Source organism: Anabrus simplex, chromosome 2, assembly GCF_040414725.1.
Source record: "Anabrus simplex isolate iqAnaSimp1 chromosome 2, ASM4041472v1, whole genome shotgun sequence".
Classification (NCBI taxonomy): Eukaryota; Metazoa; Arthropoda; class Insecta; order Orthoptera; family Tettigoniidae; genus Anabrus; species Anabrus simplex.
The window spans coordinates 613,018,866-613,045,503 of NC_090266.1; the positions used below are offsets into that span (position 1 = coordinate 613,018,866).

At 41.1% G+C, this 26,638-nt stretch overlaps 1 protein-coding gene across 1 annotated transcript in view; it reads right to left on the minus strand.

Annotated features, from left to right (window-relative positions):
- Positions 1–10,323: 10,323 nt before the first annotated feature.
- Positions 10,324–26,638, minus strand: part of LOC136864263 (trehalase) — a 467,477-nt gene continuing 451,162 nt past the window's right edge. Inside the window, exon 6 of the mRNA XM_067141012.2 lies at positions 10,324–15,301. Coding sequence (XP_066997113.2) covers positions 15,190–15,301 — 112 coding nt within the window. The 3' untranslated portion in view covers positions 10,324–15,189. The remainder of the gene's footprint in view (positions 15,302–26,638) is intronic.

The window sequence follows — 26,638 nt, forward strand, 5'->3', positions numbered from 1 at the left end:
CAATTCACCGGTGGTCCATAACCCGTTAGAGGAGAGATCCTCACTTGGACTATGTGCAAGTAGGGTAGCATCCTACTTCATGAATTTACCGAGCTCAGAACATTTTAAGCAAGCCTCGGACCTATGGGAGTAATGGAGTCCCACTGCCATTTGACAGGCGAGGGACTCCTTGGAAACAACTTGGCGAACGAAAGGGAATTCGATGAGGAGCTATCAATATTAATGGGGCTTAAGGAGGAAAGAAGGTAGAACTGGCTGAGTCAGCAAAGAGGATGCATCTGGATGTGCTAGGAGTAAGTGATGTTCGGGTAAGGGGAGATAATGAAGAAGAAATAGGAGGTTATGAAGTATACTTGACGGGTGTTCCAAAGGGAAGGGCAGAGTATGGGGTTTGGCTCTTTATCAGGAATACCATTGCACGCAACATAGTTTCTGTTAGACACGTAAATGAGCGAATGATGTGGGTAGATTTGGCAGTTGGAGGAATTAGAACAAGAATTGTGTCCGTGTATTCACCATGTTAGGGTGCAGATGAGGATGAAGTTGACAAGTTTTATGAAGCATTGAGTTTGAGTGACATTGTGGTCAGGGTCAACAGCAAGGATAGAATAGTACTAATGGGCGATTTCAATGCGAGAGTTGGAAATAGAACTCAAGGATACGAAAGGGTGATTGGTAAATGTGGGGAAGATATGGAAGCTAATGGGAATGGGAAGCGTTTGCTGGACTTCTGTGCTAGTATGGGTTTAGCTGTTACGAATACATTCTTCAAGCATAAGGCTATTCACCGCTACACATGCGAGGCTAGGGGTACCAGATCCATAATAGACTATATCTTAACAGACTTTGAATTCAGGAAATCTGTTAGGAATAAACGAGCTCTTCGCGGATTTTTCGATGACACAGACCACTATCTGATCTGTAGTGAACTAGGTATCTCTAGGCCTAGGGTAGAGAAAGTGAAATCTGTCTGCAAAAGAATAACGGTAGAACATCTCCAGGACGAGGAAATTAGACAGAAGTACATGGACATGATTAGTGAGAAGTTTCGAACAGTAGACAGTAAGCAGGTTCAGGATATAGAAAGTGAATGGGTGGCATGCAGGGATGCTGTAATAGAAACAGCAAGGGAATGCCTAGGAACAACTGTGTGTAAAGATGGGAAAAGGCGAACATATTGGTGGAAAGATGAAGTGAGAGCAGCCTGTAAACGTAAAAAGAAGGCTTATCAGAAATGGCTCCAAACAAGGGCCGAGGCAGACAGAGATTTGTACGTAGATGAAAGAAACAGAGCGAGACAAATAGTTGTTGAATCCAAAAAGAAGTCATGGGAAGATTTTGGTAATAACCTGGAAAGGCTACGTCAAGCAGCAGGGAAACCTTTCTGGACAATAATAAAGAATCATAGGAAGGGAGGGAAAAACGAAATGAACAGTGTTTTGAGTAATTCAGGTGAACTCATAACAGATCCCAGGGAATCACTGGAGAGGTGGAGGGAATATTTTGAACATCTTCTCAATGTAAAAGGAAATCATCATGGTGGTGTTGCAAACAACCAAGCTCATGGGGAGGAGGAAAATGATGTTGGTGAAATTATGCTTGAGGAAGTGGAAAGGATGGTAAATAAACTCATTGTCATAAGGCAGCAGGAATAGATGAAATTAGACCTGAAATGGTGAAGTATACTGGGGAGGCAGGGATGAAATGGCTTCCTAGAGTAGTAAAATTATTTCGGAGTGTTGGTAAGGTACCTTCAGATTGGACAAAAGCAGTAATTGCACCTATCTATAAGCAAGGGAACAGGAAGGATTGCAACAACTATCGAGGTATCTCATTGATTAGTATACCAGGCAAAGTATTCACTGGCATCTGGGAAGGGAGGGTGCGATCTGTCGTTGAGAGGAAGTTGGATGAAAAACAGTGTGGTTTCAGACCACAGAGAGGCTGTCAGGATCAGATTTTCAGTATGCGCCAGGTAATTGAAAAATGCTATAAGAGGAATATTTTTTTTTGCTAGGGGCCTTACGTCGCACCGACGCAGATAGGTCTTATGGCGACGGTGGGATAGGAAAGGCCTAGGAGTTGGAAGGAAGCGGCCGTGGCCTTAATTAAGGTACAGCCCCAGCATTTGCCTGGTGTGAAAATGGGAAACCACGGAAAACCATTTTCAGGGCTGCCGATAGTGGGATTCGAACCTAACAATCTCCCGGATGCAAGCTCACAGCCGCGCGGCTCTACACGCACGACCAACTCGCCCGGTACAAGAGGAATAGGCAGTTGTGTTTATGTTTGGTAGATCTAGAGAAAGCATATGACAGGGTACCGAGGGAGAAGATGTTCACTATACTGGGGGACTACGGAATTAAAGGTAGATTACTAAAATCAATCAAAGGCATTTATGTTGACAATTGGGCTTCTGAGAATTAATGGTAGAATGAGTTCTTGGTTCAGGGTACTTACAGGAGTTAGACAAGGCTGTAACTTTTCACCTTTGTTGTTCGTAGTTTACATGGATCATCTGCTGAAAGGTATAAAATGGCAGGGAGGGATTCAGTTAGGTGGAAAGGTAGTAAGCAGTTTGGCCTATGCTGACGACTTGGTCTTAATGGCAGACTGTGCTGAAAGCCTGCAGTCTAATATCTTGGAACTTGAAAATAGGTGCAATGAGTATGGTATGAAAATTAGCCTCTCGAAAACTAAATTGATGTTAGTAGGTAAGAAATTCAACAGAATTGAATGTCAGATTGGTGATACAAAGCTAGAACAGGTCGATAATTACAAGTATTTAGATTGTGTGTTCTCCCAGGATGGTAATATGGTAAGTGAGATTGAATCAAGGTGTAGTAAAGCTAATGCAGTGAGCTCGCAGTTGCGATCAGCAGTATTCTGTAAGAAGGAAGTCAGCTCCCAGACGAAACTATCTTTACAACGGTCTGTTTTCAGACCAACTTTGCTTTACGGGAGCGAAAGCAGGGTGGACTCAGGATATCTTATTCATAAGTTAGAAGTAACAGACATGAAAGTAGCAAGAATGATTGCTGGTACAAACAGGTGGGAACAATGGAAGGAGGGTACTCGGAATGAGGAGATAAAGGTTAATTTAGGAATAAACTCGATGGATGAAGCTGTACGCATAAACCGACTTCGGTGGTGGGGTAATGTGAGGCGAATTGATGAGGATAGGTTACCTAGGAGAATAATGGACTCTTCTATGGAGGGTAAGAGAAGTGGAGGGAGACCAAGACGACGATGGTTAGACTCGGTTTCTAACGATTTAAAGATAAGAGGTGTAGAACTAAATGAGGCCACAACACTAGTTGCAAATCGAGGATTGTGGCGACGTTTAGTAAATTCTCAGAGGCTTGCAGACTGAACGCTGAAAGTCATAACAGTCGATAACGATAATGTATGTATGTATGTATGTATGTATGTATGTATGTATGTATGTATGTATGTATGTATGTATGTATGTATGCATGTACTTACAATGATCCCCAAAAGGAACTTCCACCTCATCAACGCAGTAATTAAAACCCAGAGGACTCTTCCTATTTGTGAAACTCACAACCTGACTTTTAACCCCGTTTATCAACATACCATTGCCTGCTATCCATCTCACAACATTATCGAGGTCACGTTGCAGTTGCTCACAATCTTCTAACTTATGTATTACTCTATACAGAATAACATCATCCGAAAAAAAGCCTTATCTCTGATTCCACTCCTTTATATATATATATATATAAGAATACAAAGGTCCAATAATACTGCCTTGAGGAATTCCCCTCTCAATTATTACAGGGTCAGATAAAGCTTCGCCTACTCTAATTTTCTGAGATCTATTTTCTAGAAATATAGCAACCCATTCTGTCACTCTTTTGTCTAGTCCAATTGCACTCATTTGTGCCAGTAGTCTCCCATGATCCACCCTATCAAATGCTTTAGACAGGTCAATCGCGATACAGTCCATTTGACCTCCTGAATCCAAGATCTCTGCTATATCTTGCTGGAATCCTACAAGTTGAGCTTCAATGGAATAACCTTTCCTAAACCCAAACTGCCGTCTATAGAAGCAGTTATTAATTTCGCAAACATGTCTAATACTGTATAATCAGAAATAATGCCTTCCCAAAGCTTACATACAATGCACGTCAAACTTACTGGCCTGTAATTTTCAGCTTTACGTCTATCACACTTTCCTTTATATACAGGGGCTACTATAGCAACTCTCTATTCATCTGGTATAGCTCCTTCATGCAAACAATAATCAAATAAGTACTTCAGATACGGAACTATATCATAACCCATTGTCTTTAGTATATCCCCTGAAATCTTATCTGTTCCACCTTATTTTCTAATTTTCAACTTTTTAAACTTATTGTAAATGTCTCACATTATCATATGTAAATTTTAATACTACATTAGCATTATTCACCTCCTCTATCTGGACATGATCCTTGTAACCAAACATCTTTACATACTGGTGACTGAATACTTCTGCCTTTTGAAGATCCTCACATACACACTCCCCTTGTTCATTAATTATTCTTGGAATGTCCTTCTTGGAACCTGTTTCTGCCTTAAAATACCTATACATACCCTTCCATTTTTCACTAAAATTTGTATGACTGCCAATTATGCTTGCCATCATGTTATCCTTAGCTGCCATATTTGCTAGATTCAATTTTCTAGTAAGTTCCTTCAATTTCTCTTTCTTTCCACAACCATTTCTGACTCTATTTCTTTCCAATCTGCACCTCCTGCTTAGTCTCTTTATTTCTCTATTATAATAAGGTGGGTCTTTACAATTTCTTACCACCTTTAACGATAGAACGATAGAAACCTGTTTTCAAATTCCTCAACAATAGTTTTAAACCCATCCCAGAGTCTGTTTACATTTTTATTTACCGTTTTCCACCGAACATAGTTACTTTTTTTAAATGCCTCATGCCTGCTTTATCAGCCATATGGTACTGCCTAATAGTCCTACTTTTAATACCTTCCTTTCTATCACATTTATTTTTAACTACGACAAAGCAGCTTCATGATCACTAATACCATCTATTACTTCGGTTTCTCCATAGAGCTCATCTTGTTTTACCAGCACCGCATCCAGGATATTTTTCCCTCTAGTTGGTTCCATTACTTCCACCTATGCGTTTGTTACAGAAAAGAAATATGTCCGGGGTTTGTTTAGTTTCTGCAGAAAATTGCTGTATTTTGTTCGTATACCTGGCATGCCTAGAGCTGTTTCTGTTAAAGAAAAAGAGCGTCTGTTTTGTTTGTCCAGGTACGACAGGACATAAGCTGATCAGTGACAACTATCCTGGACAGATTAAAAGCAATACTGCAGTAAGATTCTTTATGGCTTTAGATGAAACGGGAATTTCTCGTTTCTGCCCTGCCACAGTGACTACGGTCTTTTTGAAAAGTCCTTCGTAAGGCCTGTAGACTTTAAACAGTGCAGCAATACTGTGAACACGTCAAGAGGGTGTTAATATAAGGAAAAATCTTCATTGGGGTAATCACACAAATGGAATTTTAAATAAAGGGTACAGGTCTCTGCACATGGTCATGAGGGTGTTTAGGGGTTGTAGTAAGGATGCAAAGAAGAGGGCATATAAGTCTTTGGTAAGAACCCAACTAGAATATGGTTCCAGTGTATGGCAGGGCCATCGCGTGGTATGTAGGCGTCCAAGGCAAGGCTTAAATCGGCGCCGCCCACCCCCGATAAAACTCGTAATTTTGTTCGTTCCAGTTTTGGCTCGGAGGGATGATACCCTAGCTCTTTAGAGCCACTCCATTATCCACCACTTATGGACCCGTCGTGTTGCGGACTGGTAAAACAGGCAGCTATTATAAATAACAGCATCACGGACCACCCACCCTCCACTAGATATTTGATATACCTGTACTAAGATTTGATTTATTTATATACAAAATACAGTCTCCCATCTTTCATCATTTGTTCTTGCCTTTGGTGCTCTCTTTTGTCATCTATATACAAACTTCAAACATTGAAAGGCATTCGCGTGGCTTTTGCATGAGCAAATGTGAGAATTTCTCTAAAGTCTAAGTTTTTTACAGTGTCATTTTCTATTGTTAGAATGGCGAGAGAGTTCAGCCTTTCCTGTGCCATTGTAGAGCGCAAATAAGTTTTTTATAAGCTTAAGCTTACTAAAGCTTCGTTCGGCACTAGCAACTGTCACGGGTATTGTTAGTAACATTCTTAATGCGACCCACAAGTTTGTACACAAATCTTTACTGTTTGTGTTTTTGATCATATGCAATACTTCTTTTGGTGTGACTGTGTTCTTTGCATGATCCAAAATCGAACTTACATATAAAAGTTCAAGAAACAGTTCAATGCCGTTGATATCAGACACTTTGTTTGCTTTGTCAGTTGAATTTCTTTCAAGGTCCAAACAACTTTGTTTTAGATCTTATTTTCCTGGAAGTTGAGCAACATTGCCCAAAACTCTCCACACTTCTTGGTGTTCTTTCAAAGCAGTTGACCTCCTCTTTATCCACTAATGGACAAAAAACTTCTCTCATAGAAGTTTCTTCAGGTGACGATTGTACTTCTTCAGAGGACTCATACAAAAAACACGTTTTCATTTACGAATCCTTTTCTCGGGAAAAATAGTTTCGATACCAAGTTCAGCAGCTATTCCTTTAGCGGAGATTACTGTGTCCACATATCCATTCTCTCTAAATCTGTTTAAAAAGTCCAAACACTTACGGAACTTTTCAGAACAGTCATTGATGTCTACCTCTTTCCCTTGAATGCTTTTACTGATCAAATTAACTTCAAAAAGAATGTCATTCCACAAGATCAAAGTTGCGTATGAAGGAAAAGTCTTCCGTCTGATTAGTCAAAGATTTGAGCTTCAGAGGCTGTTTGTGGGTCATCAATTTTGTCGCCTAACTCAACCAATGCATCCCTAACTTCTGCGTATTGGTATCCAACAGCCTGAACAGCACTTATGCGAGATTCACAACGCGTTTCACACACTTGCTTTAAAGTAAGTGCTTCAGTATGGTCGCTTATTACACACCAGCGCTTCGTTGAACTAGAGAAGATGGTAAAGAGGCGTTGTAAAATACCAAATAAAGATGTAGACTTAACTGATGATTTTGCTCCATCAGCAATTACTAGGTTTAGGCCATGGCACCCACAAGGAATGAACACAGCCAAAGGGAATTTGGCCAGTACACCGGCTTGAACTCCTTTATGTACACCTGCCATGTTGGCGCCGTTATCGTATCCTTGACCACGACAGTTTGTCGTGTTCAAACCACACTCTTCAATTTTTTTGAACAGCAAGTCGACGAAAGCTTCTCCAGTGGTTTCTTTGGCAACTCGATAGGCTATAAAGCTTTCTTCTACTTTGATACTTTGCTTTACTGAGTCATCTAGTATATTCATTAGATCATGTTGTATTGACACAGTTAATAAATTAAATTGTGTTTCTTTGTTAGTTATACGTCTTAAGTGTTCCATTACTACATTATCAAATTTTCGCAAAAGTTGCACAAGTCCAAGGAAGTTTCCATTATTTTTTGTGAAAACTTCGGGAGATGACCCACGAAAAGCCATGTTGTGCTCTGCTAGATATAAAGTCATTTCCACTAACCGTCGCAATACTTCTTCTGAACGCTGACCCTCAGTTTCAATTTGCTTCATGATGTTCTGGTTGATTGATGTGTCTCCTTTAATTCATTTTTCTGCTTCAAACCATGTAGCTATATTTTTAAATGCTTTGGTGACAACTCATGGGATTTTAAACGGTCTGCCAAATTCTTCCAGTTGTTAAAACCCATTGCTTGACCAAAATGTGACTTTGATGAGTGATTAAACAATCTACAACAGAAACAATAGAGAGAATCTGATTTTTCTGAATAAATCAACAATCGCCTTGATATTTTTTCTCCATTTTCCATGAACTGATACCGAAATTGGTTTGAAAATTGTCTATTTTCGTAATTTTTTTGGGTAATCATGGTCTTTTTATAGGATATTCAGTCGGCCCTTTCAAAACAAACTCATCACGCTGAATGTGCGCTGGCCACGTTGCAGGATCTAAAGTAATCACCGGAACCTGCTCCGATTTGGAAATAAATTCAATTTCAGTTTCAGTGTCTGTTGACAATTCTATCACTCTTTTATTGCCATTATCACTGTGGTCACGATCGCTTGTAACGGTATCATCAGTAGGGGAAGGTACAGGTACAAATTCAGTGTCTTTGGCCTCTTGACTGCTACTTTGTGAGGAGGAACTACAGCTAGGTGCAGACGTACGGGTCTCAGACGCGGCAACATTTTGTGTTGTATTAGTTTTAAGAAATTTAGTTTTGGCACTTTACTTAGTAAAGCCTCATTCACTAACTCACTTTCCTTGTACAACTTTCTCCTTTACGCCCCTGACAACTTTTTCGACATAATTCTTGAGTTTCCCACTAATCACTATCACTAAGCACTTCACAACAACATCGTTCAGTATTCATAAAGCTCGTAACGCACGGAGGAATAAACTATTAGCAATTGGCGTAAACAGCGAGGGCGTGTCTATATCAATGTCACTATAAAATCAAGTAACCAAGACAAGTGTAAGCTGTGTCCGACGCGCACTCCGGGTGGGGAGGAGTGTTGACGTCCACTCGCCGGCGCCGAAGAGTCACGATCCTACTCCTACCCTCACCACCTGCTACCACAGTGGACAGCGCTGCTCACTATACACGGTTACTACAGTGCATTATGCATAGAGAGAATTTGTGCGCACTCAGCCATGCATCCGTTGTATTATTGTATAACACAGAGACCAATACAGTCGTCTATAGAATTAGACTACAAACGCATAAAATATTTTTTTTAACCCACGACGGCGCCCCCTCTATCGCGGCGCCCAAGGTGACCGCTTCGGTCGCCCCACCCACACGACGGCCCTGAGTATATGGGACCCTCACCAGGATTAGTTGATTCAAGAACTGAAAAAAAATCCAAAGGAAAGCACCTCGATTTGTTCTGGGTGATTTCCGACAAAAGAGTAGCGTTACAAAAATGTTGCAAAGTTTGGGCTGGGAAGAATTGGGAGAAAGAAGACGAGCTGCTCGATTAAGTGGTATGTTTCGAGCTGTCAACGGAGGGATGGCGTGGAATGACATTAGTAGACGAATAAGTTTTAGTGGCGTCTTTAAAAGTAGGAAATATCACAATATGAAGATAAAGTTGCAATTCAAGAAGACAAGTTAGGGCAAATATTAATGTATATGAAGGGGAGTTAGGGATTGGAATAACTTACCAAGGGAGATGTTCAATAAATTTCCAATTTCTTTGAAATCACTTAAGAAAGGGAATCTGCCACTTGGGCGACTGCCCTAAATGCAGATCAGTATTGATTGATTGATTGATTGATTGATTGATTGATTGATTGATTGATTGATAGGTCTACTACTTATACTTATTTCACATATTTCTATTAACAGACGTTCTTTTTCAGCAGAGAACGATGAGACTAGCCCCAAATGTTAAACATCTGTTGAAACATCACTTCACCGAGCTCGATAGCTGCAGTCGCTTAAGTGCGGCCAGTATCCAGTATTCGGGAGACAGTAGGTTCAAACCCCACTGTCGGCAGCCCTGCAGATGGTTTTCCGTGGTTTCCCATTTTCACACCAGGCAAATGCTGGGGCTGTACCTTAATTAAGGCCACGGACGCTTCCTTCCCACTCCTAGCCCCGTCCTGTCCCATCGTCGCCACAAGACCTATCTGTGTCGGTGCGACGTAAAGCAAGTAGCAAAAAAAAAAAAAAAAAGAAACCACTTCAGAGAGAAAGTGGGCATATTCATTTTCTGCAATTGCCGATTAAAATTTGAGTTACAATACAAATTTGAAGTATAATAAAGAGGAAATAACTTTTTCTCACATGTAAAGAAAATTACGTGTAGGTCAAATATGTCCAGCTTTTTGCTCATCGAGTCTTACAATTTGATTTTTCATTCCTGCGTCCTTGAGTAAAGTGAGTACCAGATTAATTCCTGGGGGGGGGGGGGGGAAGCGGCTGGGCATAGAGCAACCACTCTACTCCACCAATCGCCGAGGTTACCTTTCACACCTCCAAGGGCCTTCATGGCCTGTATGATAATGACGTTGCTTTGCTATGTTTTTTTTTTTTTTTTGCATCCTTCAGTCCCTCTCCGCCATCTTGTAGATTTGGAAGTCAATGCAGTTAAGTAGTGCAAACGCTTACTGTCCATGTAGCAATTCTTCTCGATGTCTGTTAATCTGAAATGGGGAGGGAGTTAAGAACAAGTGATGAATACACAATTTATAAACTTTATTTCTTCAAATTAAAGCAACATGTAAGAAAACTGAGCCATCGCTGCGCGATGTATGTACAAATTATATACTACTGCAATTGTAAATAAATCATATGAACTGCAAATTCGGATCTTGTTGTCAGTCTTCTGCAATTCGTAACACCAGAAATCTCGGAGAAATAAATATTTTCTATTGAACTGCGCGCCAAATTAAAGTACAGTTACTGCCATTCAGATTACACACATAAGAGAACGAACTCATATGATTCATTACTATGAGTACTTAGAACAGTTTCCACCACATATGATGACAGTGTAAATATTCAGGATGGAAACTTGAGCTTTTTTTCTTCTAGATCACAAATTCAACACTCACCAACTTTCTCACAAAAATAACAATAGTTATGCACTACTTTAACATACTTCACTTGCCCTGCAAATGAGTAGAAGATTATCACAAAACTGCAGCTTTCGATACTCGATTACGAATATTCTGTTCTCATCTCTGACCAACTCTTGGCCTGCTTATGAAAAAATAAGCCAAATTCGGTGTGCAAGTAGTAGAGTGGAAGGGGTATGAGTGCATTCATTCTCGAGAGAGAAGAAACAAGTAAAAAAACAATTTTTATAATTATTTTTATCTGCAATATTCATTGCATTGTTGAGAAATAAACAACAAATTTCCAGGACGGCCCTGATGGCTCAATGACATTGTAATTGCTCATGAAAGGTGGCTCCAATTCGAATCCCAGTCAACGCACATCAGATCTTCAAAATAAGTCATGTTCCCATGGTCTGGATTCTATGTAAATTCGAATGAAGAAGTTTTGTGTGTTATGTCAATTTAACAGTCATGTAAATTTGCAAGCTTGTAACAGCCCACGAGGGAGCTCCTCGTAACGCGTTACTTGAGGATAAAACTTGTCGGATGCACAAGAAATAGTGCGATATTTAACGTCTGCGTTCCACAGAATATAGCCTAGGAGCGTAGACAGCCACGTAAAATACTCGCCACAGCGTAACGTAGCTCTACAGCTTTGCGATGGGCTGGTCCCAGTGTCGGCTGTCCTGAAAATGGTCTTTCGTGATTTTCCATTCTCCTCACTACGGCCAATGCCAGGACAGTACCTTTCATAGGCCACGGCCACTACCCACCTCACCTTTCTCCGCATCTCCTGGCCGGGGACAGGGCGTCCGCCCTACCCCTTCAGGGACAGATTGAAAGCTTTAAAACAAAATCAAAGGGGGTGAAGGAACCATGAACACTGGCTTCACCTACGCCGCATTAGCCAAAGATCCCACAACTAAGAAACAAGCGATGAACGTGGCATGTCTTCACTTGAACATCAACTGTTCCCAGTGCAAATGCAATGTGAACAGTTTTAAAAGTCAGATGGGCGAAACGAAGCGCAGTATTCCCATGAGAATATAAAATCAAAAAAACATGACGGAAGACTAAGTGGGTGTTAAGTTTTCACTTTAAGAAAGATTTTATCAGCTTGCATTCGGGAGATAGTGGATTTCGAATCCCATTGTCGGCAGCCCTCAATACGGCTTCCCGTGGTTTTCCATTTTCACACCAGGCAAATGTTGGGGATGTACCTTAATTAGGACCACGTTCGCTTCTTTCCCATCGTCGCCATAAGACCTAGCTGTGGCGGTGCGACGTAAAGCATATTGCAAAACAAAAACATGTAAGAAGTATTTAAAAAATATAGGTACACAAAGTTATGGTGTGAAACCCTTTCCAAAGTCATTGAAATGAGCAATTGTCTGTGATTAAAAATGAGAAAACATTCCTGATTCTCTACTTTAATTTCGATGACAATCATTCCAGTGTGGCAACTCGGAAAAGGGACTAGACGAAAAGTATGGAAACATGCGAGAATCAAAAATCTCTAGCTCCCACTTATCTTGAAAAGGATTTGTACGGGAATGGTTTCTTACGTCACGAATGCTGTAAAAACATCTCAATCTTAGGACTTTTAAGGATCTGTGTGTTCATTTATCAAACATTCCAAGAAAAGTGAAAAAAATAGTTAAGAAGAAGTGGCATTTCTTTGCGAAGGGAAACAAAATTTAATGTAACTTCATATTTTCCCTTCAGCATATTTGATGACATAAGGCGTGTCTCAATAATAAATAACTAATGACTTTGCTTATCGTTTATACTATGTTTATATGTGATGCTTTGACTCATAAAGAATACAATTACAATTTGCCGTATGTCGCACCGGCACAGATAGATCTTGTGGCGACGATGGGATACAAAAGGGCTAGGAGTTGGAAGAAAGCGGCCGTTGCTTTAATTAGGGTACAGTCGCAGCGTTTGCCTGGTGTGAAAATGGGAAACCATGGAAAACCATCTTCAGTGCTACTAGCAGTGGGGTTTTAACCTACTATCTACCGAATGCAAGCTCACAGCTGCGCGACCCTAACCGCACGACCAACTCGCTCGGTGTTCATAAATAATAACTTTTCTTTTATTCATATGCGGGACATCACAAATGTTGTAACTCTGTCTCTCCTGAATAGTTTAAGTTTGTAGTTAAGACCTCGTATTCCAGTACAAGAGTCCTGTCGATTTGTCAAACCAACATGAATTGCCATGGATTCCCTCAACACCCAGTCCTGTCCTAAAAGATAAAGTCAGCCAAGAGCAAAAATAGGAGAGTTTTGTTCCGTTTAAGGCTTCTGTTCCAAGAGGGATGAAGACAAGCGAGCAGCACTTGGCACTTGATCTCCCTACCATGCAGTCATACTCCTGTCACTTCATGCACATCTTTCAAGTCTAGCGAGTAATGACACACGACTAGGGTAAACAAGTATCAGAAAAGACCTCACTATCTTGGAAACAAACCAATTAAAAATCTCTATTAGTGTGCTGAAAGATTAAAATACATTGTTATGAAGACTGTTAAAATCATTCACTCGGAGTATATTTCGTAACAGTTTTCAATACACATATTTTTGTTTTTAACATTCCCTCCAAATTCATTTTGACGAATTTTGAAGGTATGGACGGCCTTCTCTTAAACAATGAAATGGTAGAAATGAAGCATACAACATGCACCGTGCATTTCCAGTGGAAGCACAGTACTGAGGGGGCAGGTTTGCTGTTTACTCTAGTCCAACCATGTTGCCTTTCGATTAGTATATAAAAGTATGAAACTAGTATTAACTCTTCGTATACGACCAAAAATAGTTCCTACTCCATTAATACAATAACCATAGCGTCAGTTACTTGAACATCAAGGGTCTCCAAATTATTTCAGTATGAGACCCACAAATAAAGTTTTCACAATTACGGGAGCCCAGATGAACGTAGTATATCACAAATATAAAACAAGTCATTGAATAAAATATATCATAAATAGTTCTGAACTCACTGCATGTTCGATATTAGTTTTTGACTCTAATTTAGTCAGTCGAATAAGTAAAATTACTTCTGTTTCATCCAAGTTAGCTCTACTTTTCGTCGTAGGAAATATGTCACACTTGTAGGTAGTCCCAAATAAAGTGAAAGGATTCGATTTACGTGCAATTCCTTTTTGGAAGGAAGTTGTAAAATTGAAAACGCGTTCCCCCACCTCATCTTTCACGATTCTATTCTACTGCACATCAATTATGTAAATTTTCAACGCTGGATAATCTTACTAATAGAAACTAGCACGAGACAGTCGATGACTAGGATCGATGTGGTAATTTTTGGCGGCCACCTAGTCGTTTGGAGGGACACCAGAACTCCTAATGGTATTATGTCAAAGAATTGACACGTACTGCGCATTTATGAACGAGGTTATTAATTTCCGGTATCTGATCAAGCTAAGTTTCTTCCACACATTTTTTTGGCAAGCTGTGGCTGCAATTTGGAGACCCCTGAGTTGGACTATGTTCAAAGCTACATTGCTAGACAATATCACAATATATATTCAAACTCGTTGCTGGAGAAAGTCCCCGCGTCAAACGATCCACCGTCTTCACTTGTGTCCTTTATGTAACTTATATGTACGACAAAGACAGGTACATTTAAAACACACTGAAAATATGGAGAAGACGCAGTGGTGTCCAGGAAATATAAGCATTTTCGTAAGCCACAATTTAATTTTTATAACCTTGAGCAATAAAAAGTGTTCTTTATTGTTTTACGTGCAATGCTTAGATTTTGAGTATTTCCTCAAAATATCCGGATTTAAATTAACAGATATATGATTTGGCACGTAGATTTTAGGAGGTTAATATCGTGTAGGCAACCTTCAAGAGCTGCTGTGTCACGAAATTCCAGTCTCTCTGGGTCTAATTAGAGGTTATAACCTGACGCTACTTGTGGATGTCGGAGAGAACAGTCAATGACCTAGCATAAGCGTCGTCTTTGGAATGAATTCTAGACGAAATGTTAGAATTACACAACATCAGGACATGAAGCCATAGTGACCTCCACACGCAAGAAAGGTTGAAAGACACTGGTTAAAGATGTCGTGTCATTAAGAGGCTGATCAATGACTCGAACTGATGCTGTGACGGTTATGATTGGGGACATAACCTCACAACTTCATAACTTTCCACTATGGTTTTGCGAATTGTGAAGCGTCACATAATTGTCCTTCACTTTAAGCATTACTTGCCATGATATTTCCGATATACAACTCCACGACATGAGCTAGAGTAAAACAATAAAGAACTGTTCGGAGTTGCTAGACTTGTTAAAAAATAAACTGTGACTGTGAAAGGAACATAGAACGTAAATCTCTTGAGTCGACAACAATTACAACCAAGTGCTCAAGAAGTTTGCTCACTTCACACTTGAGCACTCATTATGAGTCACTAAAATAAAAACAATACTGAATCGCATCTAAACAGAACATGTATCAATCGAAGTTGAGGTCTTTCAGCTCCATGTAGCCACCGCAGAACTTTGGACACAGGGCTCCTCGTTTCGAGGCTGTTGGCGTTTGTGAGCGCTTCTTGTACACGAACAATCTGGAAAGAGAAAAGACAAATAATTACCACCGATCAACCAACAAGTGGACACTGTTTGGTTAGTTCTTGTTAATTCATGCAATTAGACTACAATTAAAATAGTTGATGACTTAAATTACTCATTCAATAACCACTGATTTATAGCTTTACATCATTTAACAAGAACAGTTTCGTTTACCCATTCTTATCCCGGACGTTAGGATGGTACGGCGCACTGAACATTTTCAAAACACGAACATAATAGTAGATGGCGTACATGCAGCGAACTGGTGAAACAAACAACGGACTAGACGGCGTGCATGTGGCGTTCTGTTAAAAAAAGTAAAAATACTAAAATGGACTAGATCCTATGTAGGTAGCTGCTGATACAAATGTCAAGGACAAGATATCGAATACCAACGTATTCGTGTCGTTTGCCCTCTGACTCTTCCATTAAATTTTATCTTATGTCGAGTGCTCAGCCCAGAGGCTGGTCTGAACTTCAACAGCTTTGCCATCAGTATCACTGAAGAGGCATGCTAGAGAAATGAGGCGTGAGGTAGTTTCCCATTGCTTTCCTCACTGAGCCAGAAGATGCTATTACATCTCAGTCTGCCAAGCTCATTGAAATGCCTGCACCAACCGACCCTATGAGCAACGTTTTTATACCATTCATACTAGCATTTAATAATTCCTTTGTGTTCGGTGTTAAGGTGTCAGTAGCATCGGTAGCGATATCTCCTTCGGATGTCTTCTGCATTGATGACGTATGGCCACAGCGTTAGCGAAGTTAGCTCGATCTTCATCTGTTCTCATTAGGGCCATTTTCTCCAAATCGAGTTAAACCTGGTATAAATTAAACCCGTTTAACTTTAGTACCTAGTTTAAAGTTGCGTCCATTTTCTCCACCAATTTCTGACACTCGTTTAGTTTAAACGGGCGAGCTGTCGTTGGCGCTAACGTTGGCTGCACTGAAGGAATAGTCGAAGGCATGGTCGATTGGAATTGGCCAATCAGAGCCAAGTAATTCAATGACCGACATTTTTGTAATAATATCAGCTGTTTGTGGCGAATTAATGCTATCGTACGTAGTGAATAAAGAACAAATTCGGCGGGATATTAGCTTTACTGATAAATAAATTGTTTACATTTGTGCGAAGAGTTGTGTCATATAATTCTACCTATTGCTGTCTACAATTCATTGGAACGCACTTTTATTTCTTATTTTTCTCTGTCATGCTTTACCATAAACAAGTACCGTGGGCCTAATACGTGTCTTTTGATGTCTATTGTCTTACGGAACACACGGGAACGTTGAAATATTAAAATCCTGGTCTTTCAGCAATAGGCCTACGGTATTCCTTTCCTCAGAAAATCAACATTTATGTGAATTTCAAGTAAACAAATTCCAAGCATGCTCGGGATCTATCTCCTATCAAAATCCATCGCCCTCGGCCGGGATCAATCTCACAAACCTTGGATCCAGTAGACAGACCACTGAGGATGTATTATTTGGAGATGTATTACTTGATTCCACATTCGTTTATAACATAACCAAGTTCGCGATAATAATAATGTTATTTGTTTTACGTCCCACTAACTACTCTTTTACGGTTTTCGGAGACGCCGAGGTGCCGGAATTTAGTCCCGCAGGAGTTCTTTTACGTGCCAGTAAATCTACCGACACGAGGCTGACGTATTTGAGCACCTTCAAATACCACCGGACTGAGTCAGGATCGAACCTACCAAGTTGGGGTCAGAAGGCCAGCGCCTTAACCGTCTGAGCCACTCAGCCCGGCAAGTTCGCGATATGTCGTACTGTATGCATAATACTCTTCTCCCTATAGCATTAATATTTCTATTGCTGGTATGCTGGCAATAGATACGATGAAACATTCTTAACTATAATCTATTCTATTACAAGTTTACTACTAGCAAGCATGAAATACTTTATTGTTTTTCTGATCCTATAAATATATAATCTAGCGATTAGAAATTGTATACCACCGCCTCTCCTACCGTGCCGGTCAACATTCTTATGGTAAAAATATTTTCGACAAATTAGATTCGAACCGCCTTGTCGCGGATTCGGACGATGCTGACTTCACGCTTTAGCGACCACAGCCACCAGGTACCGCACGAGTTATGTACGAATATTTTTATGCTTCACATTACAGTATTCATACCACGAACAGTATTTTACAGTATATAATATTATAAGGAGACTGCAATTTAAGGTCTGTGGTCCCTATTGTTAATGAAAAAAATGCCTGCTGCATCATATCTTAAAGCAACCAGAATCATTGCTTCTAGCGAAATAGCATTATTTCGTGCAGTTGACGTTTTAAATGAATCCTTCTTCGATACTAGACAATCCTTGCTGTTCGCTTATGAATTATAAATCCATCAAAGAACTCCGTTACATCCGATTTTCCAAGATTGTAAACTTTTGTTGGAACGCGGCTTCTTAACCTCTCTTGCACATCAAAATTATTTCCTATTTAACCAAAGACTTCAATAAATTCTCCCATTTTTCTAATGCTAATACTAGGTTATAATTTTAGTACGTTTTTCATTAAAGTGCTGCAGTACTGGTAGTCAAAACTAACCCTTCTATTAGGAAAATCACAGATACTTTAATAAAATGTCAAGAAAGTTGAATATAAACAGCAGTTTAAACCAACAATATAGAAGGTTTAACTCTGAGCCAGGTTTAAACTTGATACAAAGTTTAAACCAATATGGGGAAAATGAATGTTAGTTTAAACTCAGACTTAAACCAGATTAAAATAAACCTAGTTTAAACTAATTTGGGGAAAACGGCCCTTAGTGTCGCTGAATCCATTCCAAACCAGTCCCGCAGTCTCGAGTGTCTCCGTTCACGATATCTTCGGCCTTCAATTGTGTCTTGTAATATCAGTTTGATGGGGTTGTATATGTCGGAAGTAGGCTACCTTCCTTTTCTTGATCATGGTCACAAGTTCTGGTTCCTTCATATGCTCAAGTACCATTGCTTTGGTGAGATGATCTGACCATCGAAATTCGCTCCATCCTACGAAAGTTCCATATCCCAGTCCGGCTCCATGGCTAAATGGTTAGCGTCCTGGCCTTTGGCCACATGGGTCCCGGGTTCGATTCCCGACGGGGTCAGGAATTTTAACCTTAATTGGTTAATTTCGCTGACACGGGGGCTGGGTGTATGTGTCGTCTTCATCATCATTTCATCCTCATCACGACGCGCAGGTCGCCTATGGGTGTCAAATCAAAAGATCTGCATCTGGCGAGCCGAACATGTCCTCGGGGACTCCCGGCACTAAAAGCCATACGCCATTTCATTTTTCCATATCCCAAAGTCCTCCACACTGCTCATGTTGTTACACTTCTCAGCACCGTCTACTCCACCTCCGTAGCGTCAAGGTTAGCATTATTAGCTGCCATTCTAGGACGTCTGGTTTCGATTCTCAGTACTGCAAGAAATTTAAGACTGGCAGGAGGGCTGGTATGTGGTTATAAGGGCGCATGCAGCTCACCTCCAGTGCTTTGTTGGTCGCAAAATCAGTAGCTCGGGCCTTTCCTAGAGGACACTTATTTCAAATCCTTATAATAAGATATTATAAGAGCGAGGTTAAATAAGAATAAGAAGAAGATGAGGAATAAATAAAGATATCTACTGAAGGAATTGTGGACTAGAACCTGGACCAGGACCATGACGTATGATGTATGCGCTGAAGGTAAAGACAAGATGTCTGTTCTAGACCAGACATCATTGGAGGAGGAGCTGTTGGCTCAAAAGTGGTCTGCGAATTCTTAAATCAGATACGCCTTCAGGGAGGATGACAAACTCAAAAATGGGAGCTAACTTAAAATTAACCACCGGGCGAGTTCGCCGTGCGGTTAGGAGCGCGCAGCTGTGAACTTGCATCCGGGAGATAGTGGGTTCGAACCGTACTGTCGGCAGCCCTGAATATAGTTTTCCGTGGTTTCCTATTTTCACACCAGGCAATGCTTAGTCTGTACCTTAATTAAGGCCACGGCCGCTTCCTTCCCACTCCTAGCCCTTTCCTATCCTATCGTCGCCATCGTCTGTGCCGGTGCGACGTAAAGCAACTAGCAAACAAAAAAGAAATTAACTACTCACTCGTATCATAAATAATGTTATTGGTTTTACCGTCCCACTAATTACTTTTACGGTTTTCGGAGACGCCGAGGTGCCAGAATTTTGTCCCGCGGGAGTTCTTGATGTCATTGACAGTAGAGTAATGCGCCTGGATGATCGTAGTAATTCCTCCAGTAGATCCGAAGAGTCGAGTTCGGAAAGTGAGGAAGAAGAAGAAGAAGAAGAAGAAGAAGAAGAAGAAGAAGAAGAGCAGGATTCTCCATTAGCAACACCGGTACTCTAAGGTGACTTACAAGCTTCGTCTCCGTGTAACAGCTGACTCGGCATGCTTGGTCATTCCTATCACTATAAGCACAACTGTCCTCTACATTTTAAAACCAAGACGACACAATGATATGCTTTTTTAATATTTTAATTTTGAATACTCACTGATGATGGAACTAAGCTTCCGAAAATCGGTTTTGAATTAAAATATTTTAATGTGCGCTGATACAGACTGTTGTTAATTTTAAGAAAGGCACAGGAAATGAAATCGGCAAAGGCGTGCTCAGTTCACCCGGAAGGACGTGGGTTCGATTCCCCGTCTGGAAGTCGAAAAATTTAAGAAACGAGAATTCCACTTACGAAGGTGCATATGGCCCTGAGGTTCACTTAGCCTACACCAGAAATAAGTACCAGGTTAATTCCTGGGAGCAAAGGCGGTCGGGCGTAGAGCTAACCACTCCTCGCCATCAAGTGCCGGGTTTATGGATAGTGCAAGCCTTTACCTCCCACCCACTCCAAGGGCCTTCATGGCCTGTGCGAAGATGACTTTGCTTTGCTTTTTACAGGAAATGAAATTGTCGTAGGGGATGGTCCTTGTTCTTACAGTAGCTTGATACCAGCATACTACGTGGTACAGCTTGCTATTGATGACGCCAGCTCAGGCGGCGATTAACGCTGCAAGGGTGGTGACAGCGAAATAAAGAACACCATTATGGTATTGTTGGCCAAGATATGAGGTGGGGCTCAACGTATGACATGCTGCTTTCCATTTAGTCGTCTACAGCGATATGTGATGATATGAAAGTTACAATGCAGGAGTTGAATTTGAAATAAGATACCTGGAAAGGTATCGATGAAATGCCGCGAGCAAAAAAATATAAATAAATAAAGAAAGAAAAAGAAAAAAATAAATAAAATTGCAACTGCTAAGTTACAAGGAGAATAGTTATCCGGGCGATGCTTACGGAATTCAGATGACATGCGAGGTGGAAATAAAACAATACTTTAAAGCTTTTCAGTCTGTTGAAAACGCTAATTATAACATATATAACATACCTGTAAAAATACACAGTTAAACAAAGAACGACAGTTTCGTTCTACATAAACATCCTCAGATTCTATCAAATCACTTTAAATCATGCGCATATATGTACAATATTGTTTACGTTGCATAAACTTGTCAATGATTGAGAGTTGGTGATATTGTGAAGAAATATTAACAAATAATCATTGTAATAGTCCTTTCTCATTTTTTCCAAGCTGCTTTACGTCGCACCGACACAGATAGGTCTTATGGCGACGATGGGGCAGGAGCGGCTAGGAGTGGGAAGGAAGTAGCCTTAATTAAGGTACAACCCCAGCATTTGCCTGATGTGAAAATTGAAAACCACGGAAAACCATCTTGAGGGCTGCCGACAGTGGTGTTCGAACCCACTATCTCCAAAATGCTGGATTTTGGGCAGTAGCGGTGACAAAGTGGGGTGAGGGGGGCAGTTGCCCCCCCCCCTACTTTGTGGAGAAAAAATTATTTCATTTTAGCCGTCTGAAACTAGGAATATAGGAGTACTTTTTTATAAAAGCACTTTGTACAAGCCGTTTTCTTATCAGCTAGTTCTTTACTTTATTTTCGTTAATTATTGGCGGAAATACGCACAAAATGTCGCTCGTCGCGGCTAACTGATTTGCATAGCGCCACAGCAAGTAGTGGGGACTTTGCATATGCTGTGAGAAAGGTACCAGGGGTATAATGTTTTGCCAAGATCATGGACACTGAGGTATGATTCACCGACTTGCCGCGCACATTCGTCCGTCTAGCAGTCTCTTTACTGTCTATTAGTTTCTTAGTGTATAGGCCTAGTCAAATACTAAATGATTTTAATTGCATAATCACGCCTTACTTCTATTTAATTGTAATAGATGTATATATTGTTCCTTTGGTGAAATTTTTATTGTATAGTCTATTATTGAATCAGAATCTCAAATTATTGCCACACTTAAGTTGATAAAACATTTACCTCTCTGTGGAAATTAGCTCAGAGAGCATAAATAATTCCCACTTTGGAGGTTTTTTTTTTTCAGTTTACATGCATACACCACGCCGTCTTCCTCCCTCCCACCCTACCGCCCGCTATATCCCACTAACCCATGTACTTTTTGTTGTCTGTACATTTTTGCCCCCCCCCCCAAACTTTTAATTCCCAATCGCCATTACTGATTTTGGGCGCACTTAAGCGACTGCAGTTATCGAGCTCGGTGTAATAGTCCTCAACTGTAACCTTATGAACTTGAAGAAAGGTTTCTGTACTTATATAAACTGCTAATCAGACGTCCGTTACCTTCGGCAACTGCGTCTCGATTGCGGTCAGTGCCCTTGCCTATTCCTAGTAGTTTTACCTTATCAACCGTCTCGAGTTACGAGAGACGCTCCGTAAATACAGGGAATTCACAGATAAGAATATCCTAACCCACATTCCAAACATTTAAGTCAGTGTAGCCTCCTGTGGAATTCGTTAAGCGCTAATGCATAAAGTGTAAAATGATGTTCAGAAGTTTATTAAGTAGGGTGGAAAGGGGTGGGGTTTAAATACTGAGGCTGATTTAGTTACCTATTTTTGCGATGTACATTTCAATCGCTTCTTTAATGTTCAAAGATTTTCTCTTATTTTCGATGTGTAATTTTTTTAGATCTGGGTTGGTGTATGTGAATTGGTGCGAATTGTCATATATGTGGTCTCCAAAAGCTGTATACCGATTGTATCCGATCGCATGTTTGTGTTTTTTTTTTTGCTATTTGTTTTACGTCGCACCGACACAGATAGGTCTTATGGCGACGATGGGACAGGAAAGGCCTAGGAAAGGGAAGGTAGCGGCCGTGGCCTCAATTAAAGTACAGCCCCAGCATTTGCCTGGTGTGAAAATGGGAAAACATGGAAAACCATTTTCAGGGCTGCCGACAGTGGGGTTCGAACCCACTATCTCCCGGATGCGAGCTCACAGCTGCGCGCTCCTAACCACAAGACCAACTCGCCCGGTTTGTTTGTGCTTTTTGTATCTTGTTTGGAAATTACGTATTGCTTGGCCTACATACGTGGCATTGCAGTTAGGTTCTTGACACTTGTATTTATAAACTACTGACTTGGAGAAAAGGATTTTTGTTTAGGGTGCATTTGCTGATGTGTCTCTGAAGTGTGTTGTTTGTTCTAATGGCTACTTTTAGACCTTGTTCTTTGAAAATATTATCTATTTTTTATGTGTTCTTTTTCACGTAGGTGAGGATGATGCATTTTCTCTTTCGTGTGCGGTTTTTCTTGTGTTTTTCCTTTGTTTATTTAATAGTTTATCTACTGTGTCTGGAGGGTGGTTGTTTTCTTTCGTAATTTGTTTTATTATTTGTATTTCTTCATTGAAATCCGTTGTGTTCATTGGTATGGAAATTGCTCTGTGTACCACTGTATTCAGTCCTGCTACTTTGTGTGTGTGTGTGTGTGTGTGTGTGTGTGTGTGTGTGTGTGTGTGTGTGTGTGTGTGTGTGTGTGTGTGTGTGTGGATTCGTTGTCAATAGTGTGTGATGTCTGAATGGGCTTTCTGTACGACAGGTTGTCGTTATTCCTACTGATTCTGATGTATGAAATATTTATTTTCTTGTTAGTTTCTGGTTCCATTGTGAATCTGATCGACTTTAGTAAGGGATTCAGTGGGTTCAATGGCTGTTGCGCGTTTGTGTAAGATTCCTTTTGAATGCTGGTTGGTTAAGAAATTCTTTTGAAGTTATTTAGGAAAATGTTCGCTATTATACTTAATAATGGCAAGCCCATGATCAACCCTTCTCTTTGACAATAGAATTTGTTTTGTATAACAAAACCGAATAAATGGACCGGTTACGGTCAAATGCTACCACTTTCAATAGTTGTTTGCGGCCGCGAACAGTTACTTTTTCCTTTAAGACATTTACTGCCGCACTAAACAAGGGTTATTTTCCTTGGACCTACAGTGTGTTATTGCGAAAGTAAAACAGAATTTTCGAAAACAAAACGATCCTTCCAAAACCAATAAAAATAATGTTATTTTTGTGGTTATTACTCTCCCATACGCACCCGTCCCTCCAACGGTGTCCTCCTACTGCTCTCTACCTCTATTAGCCTTTCAGTTCGCACGGATAGACAACATGCCAACATCTTCTGAACTGAGTTAAATGGTGAACCGGACTGTGTGGAAAATGTTCTCCGTGTCCTGCTTGTGATCCTCTTGGACGGTCTCTCCGACCTAAAGGTTCTGGCCACAGTCCGATCTGAGAACGGTCCTTTTTAGGCGGTTATGGTCCGGTTCGGTACCCTGGTCATAACACACACATCTCTTCTACGTAGAAGACATCACACTACCAACAACCACAGAAATACGCAATAGTGAATACATCTCTCCACATAGGGGTGGTCGGAGAAATGGGCCAAATCCACATGAAGTGCTGACCCCATAAACTAGAATGATGGTCAAAAAGAAGAAAAACAGGAAAATAAAGAGAAGAATGAGATGTCCACGAATGTAGTCCACCTACAACATGACACGAAGCTGATACTTGTACACTGAGTAGCGTCAGGCTCCCCCTAGCTCATAGACGAGTACCAGCACGCCATTTATTGAGTCAAATACAGACTTGTCTAAAAATATGACCTAAATCTAATCACAGTCATCGTTCAACCCACCAAATGCAAGGTTGTAAAGCTAACGGTCCTTCGAGAAAATCTCCGTCCTAGCAGCCCTGTGGTAGCGGAGGTCGGCATTGTGTAATTGGTATCGGACAGTCTATGAACATCCCGGGAAATTGAAGACTTCATGGAGATGCTTTGTGTTTAAAAACATATTTTCCTCTGAGGTACCAACCAGCAAGATGTCCTCCACAAGAGAAGAAATCCAACTTCCCCGGACAATTGCCACTGTCTGGGAGCAGCACGGAACGAGAGCAGGAATGCTACCTCTGAGTACGTGTATAGTGAGGTTGGTATCCTAACAGTGTGCTGTATTTTGATCCACTCATGTGAAGTCATAGTAGATCGTAGGGGATATTATAAAGATCTGCTCAATATTAAATTAAAGTTATGTGGTAATGACCCCAATTTCAGGATTCACCTGGAATGAGAATGAATGTGAAACCAGAATTACGTTTGTGGCAATGAAGAGAATAGTAGGTAAGCTACAATATCTCATAAGAAGAGGAGTGCAAGTAATTGCATTTAGAAAAACGGTGAAGTTTCGTGGCAGGGCCAATATTATTAGTTTTAATACTTCGGTGCGGTAACTACTGCCTGGATTGGATGAAAGCAATAATCGGATCATGGTACCAAGAGAAGATTCTTACATACAATTAATGACATTCATGTTGGTAATCAAACTGCGAGGAGAGTAAAATAGTAGCTTTAACCTTTCATTGTTATTGGGCTGGCTATTGCTAGTTAGTCTACTTGTAGAAATAGAAAACTGAGTCGAAATACAGCGTGATTCAGCCGCCCCTTCCAATGTAGTTTTGAGCGACCAAAAAATCGATTCCGTCCTGAAAACATCTGCCCTGCCGGTATGCTCAGACAGCACAACCGGATATCTTGGTATTTACAGCCTCCACCATGATAGGACGCTGTAATGTTATACTCGTATTAAGCACTGGAAGACATGCGTGTGCCTTCTAGACCATACGAAGCTGACACGCCGGCGAAACACTAAATTGATAAATCAAATGGCGTATGGCTTTTAGTGCCGGGAGTGTCCGAGGACAAGTTCGGCTCGCCAGATGCAGGTCTTCTCATCTGACTCCCGTAGGTGACCTGCACGTCGTGATGAGAATGAAATAATGATGATGATGACGACACACACACATAGTCCGCGTGCCAGCTGAATTAACCAGTTATGGTTAAAATTCCGGACACTGCTGGGAATCGAACTCGGCACCCCTGTGACCAAAGGCCAGCACGCTAACCATTTAGCCATGCAGCCGGGCCACTAAATTGATACTGTGACCGCAGTAAACCTAATACTTGTTATAAGCTGCCCAGTGAGCCGTACTGAACCGTAGTGTAGTTGGTAAAGGCGTGGCGGAATGGTCTTGCATGTCAGGTGGGAGGTTCGAGTCCGGAGCGAAGATTACAAATTTTTGTTTAATACGTACCGCACGCAGTGTAAGTTCAATACACGCTTTCATGCAAGTTGTGTGTGAATGAATGTGTTTTTGGCCCTAAGAAGGGCTGATTAGTTAGCAGGCCGGACACATACAGGCAGGAAATAATAGGAACACAGCAGCCCTGACAATGTTTTATCGCATCAATTGCTCGATGTGATGACCGTTTTGGTTTACGAACATTCCGGCCCGGTGTTCAATAGATCGTCTTGCGCACTGAAGCATTCCAGGTGTAATTGCTCGTGAGGCGTCCGTGATGATTTGCTGGAGCTGGTCAGGGTTTTCCGGCGATTGAGTGTAAACGACGTTCTTCAAATGTCCCCACAAGAAGTCTAACGGCGTTATATCCGGTGATCTGGCGGGCCAAGGAACAGGCCTCCTCATACTATCCATTCCCCTGGCAGTTCGTCGTTCAGATGGTTACGAACGGGCGAGGTCGAATGTGGTGGAGCTCTATATTGTTGCAACCACATCGTCAAACGATCGTGCATGGGCACATCCTCCAGCAGCAGTGGGAGTTCCTGACGTAGAAAGTGCAGGTAGCGTGGGCCCATCCAATGGCCCTCAAAGAAATAAGATCCAAGCAGGCGATCTCCCAAGATTCCACGCCAAACATTCACTCCCCATCGTACTTGATGGGCCGCCTGTCGCACCCAGTGGGGATTGTCCGGGCTCCAATAGTGCATGTTGTGGCGATGGACGTTCCCATTATTGTGGGAAGCGCGATTCATCTGAGAACAAGATTTGCGATACGAATGCTGCAACATTATCCAGCCTGCCTAATAGCCACAACAGAACTCCATTCGAGCTTCGA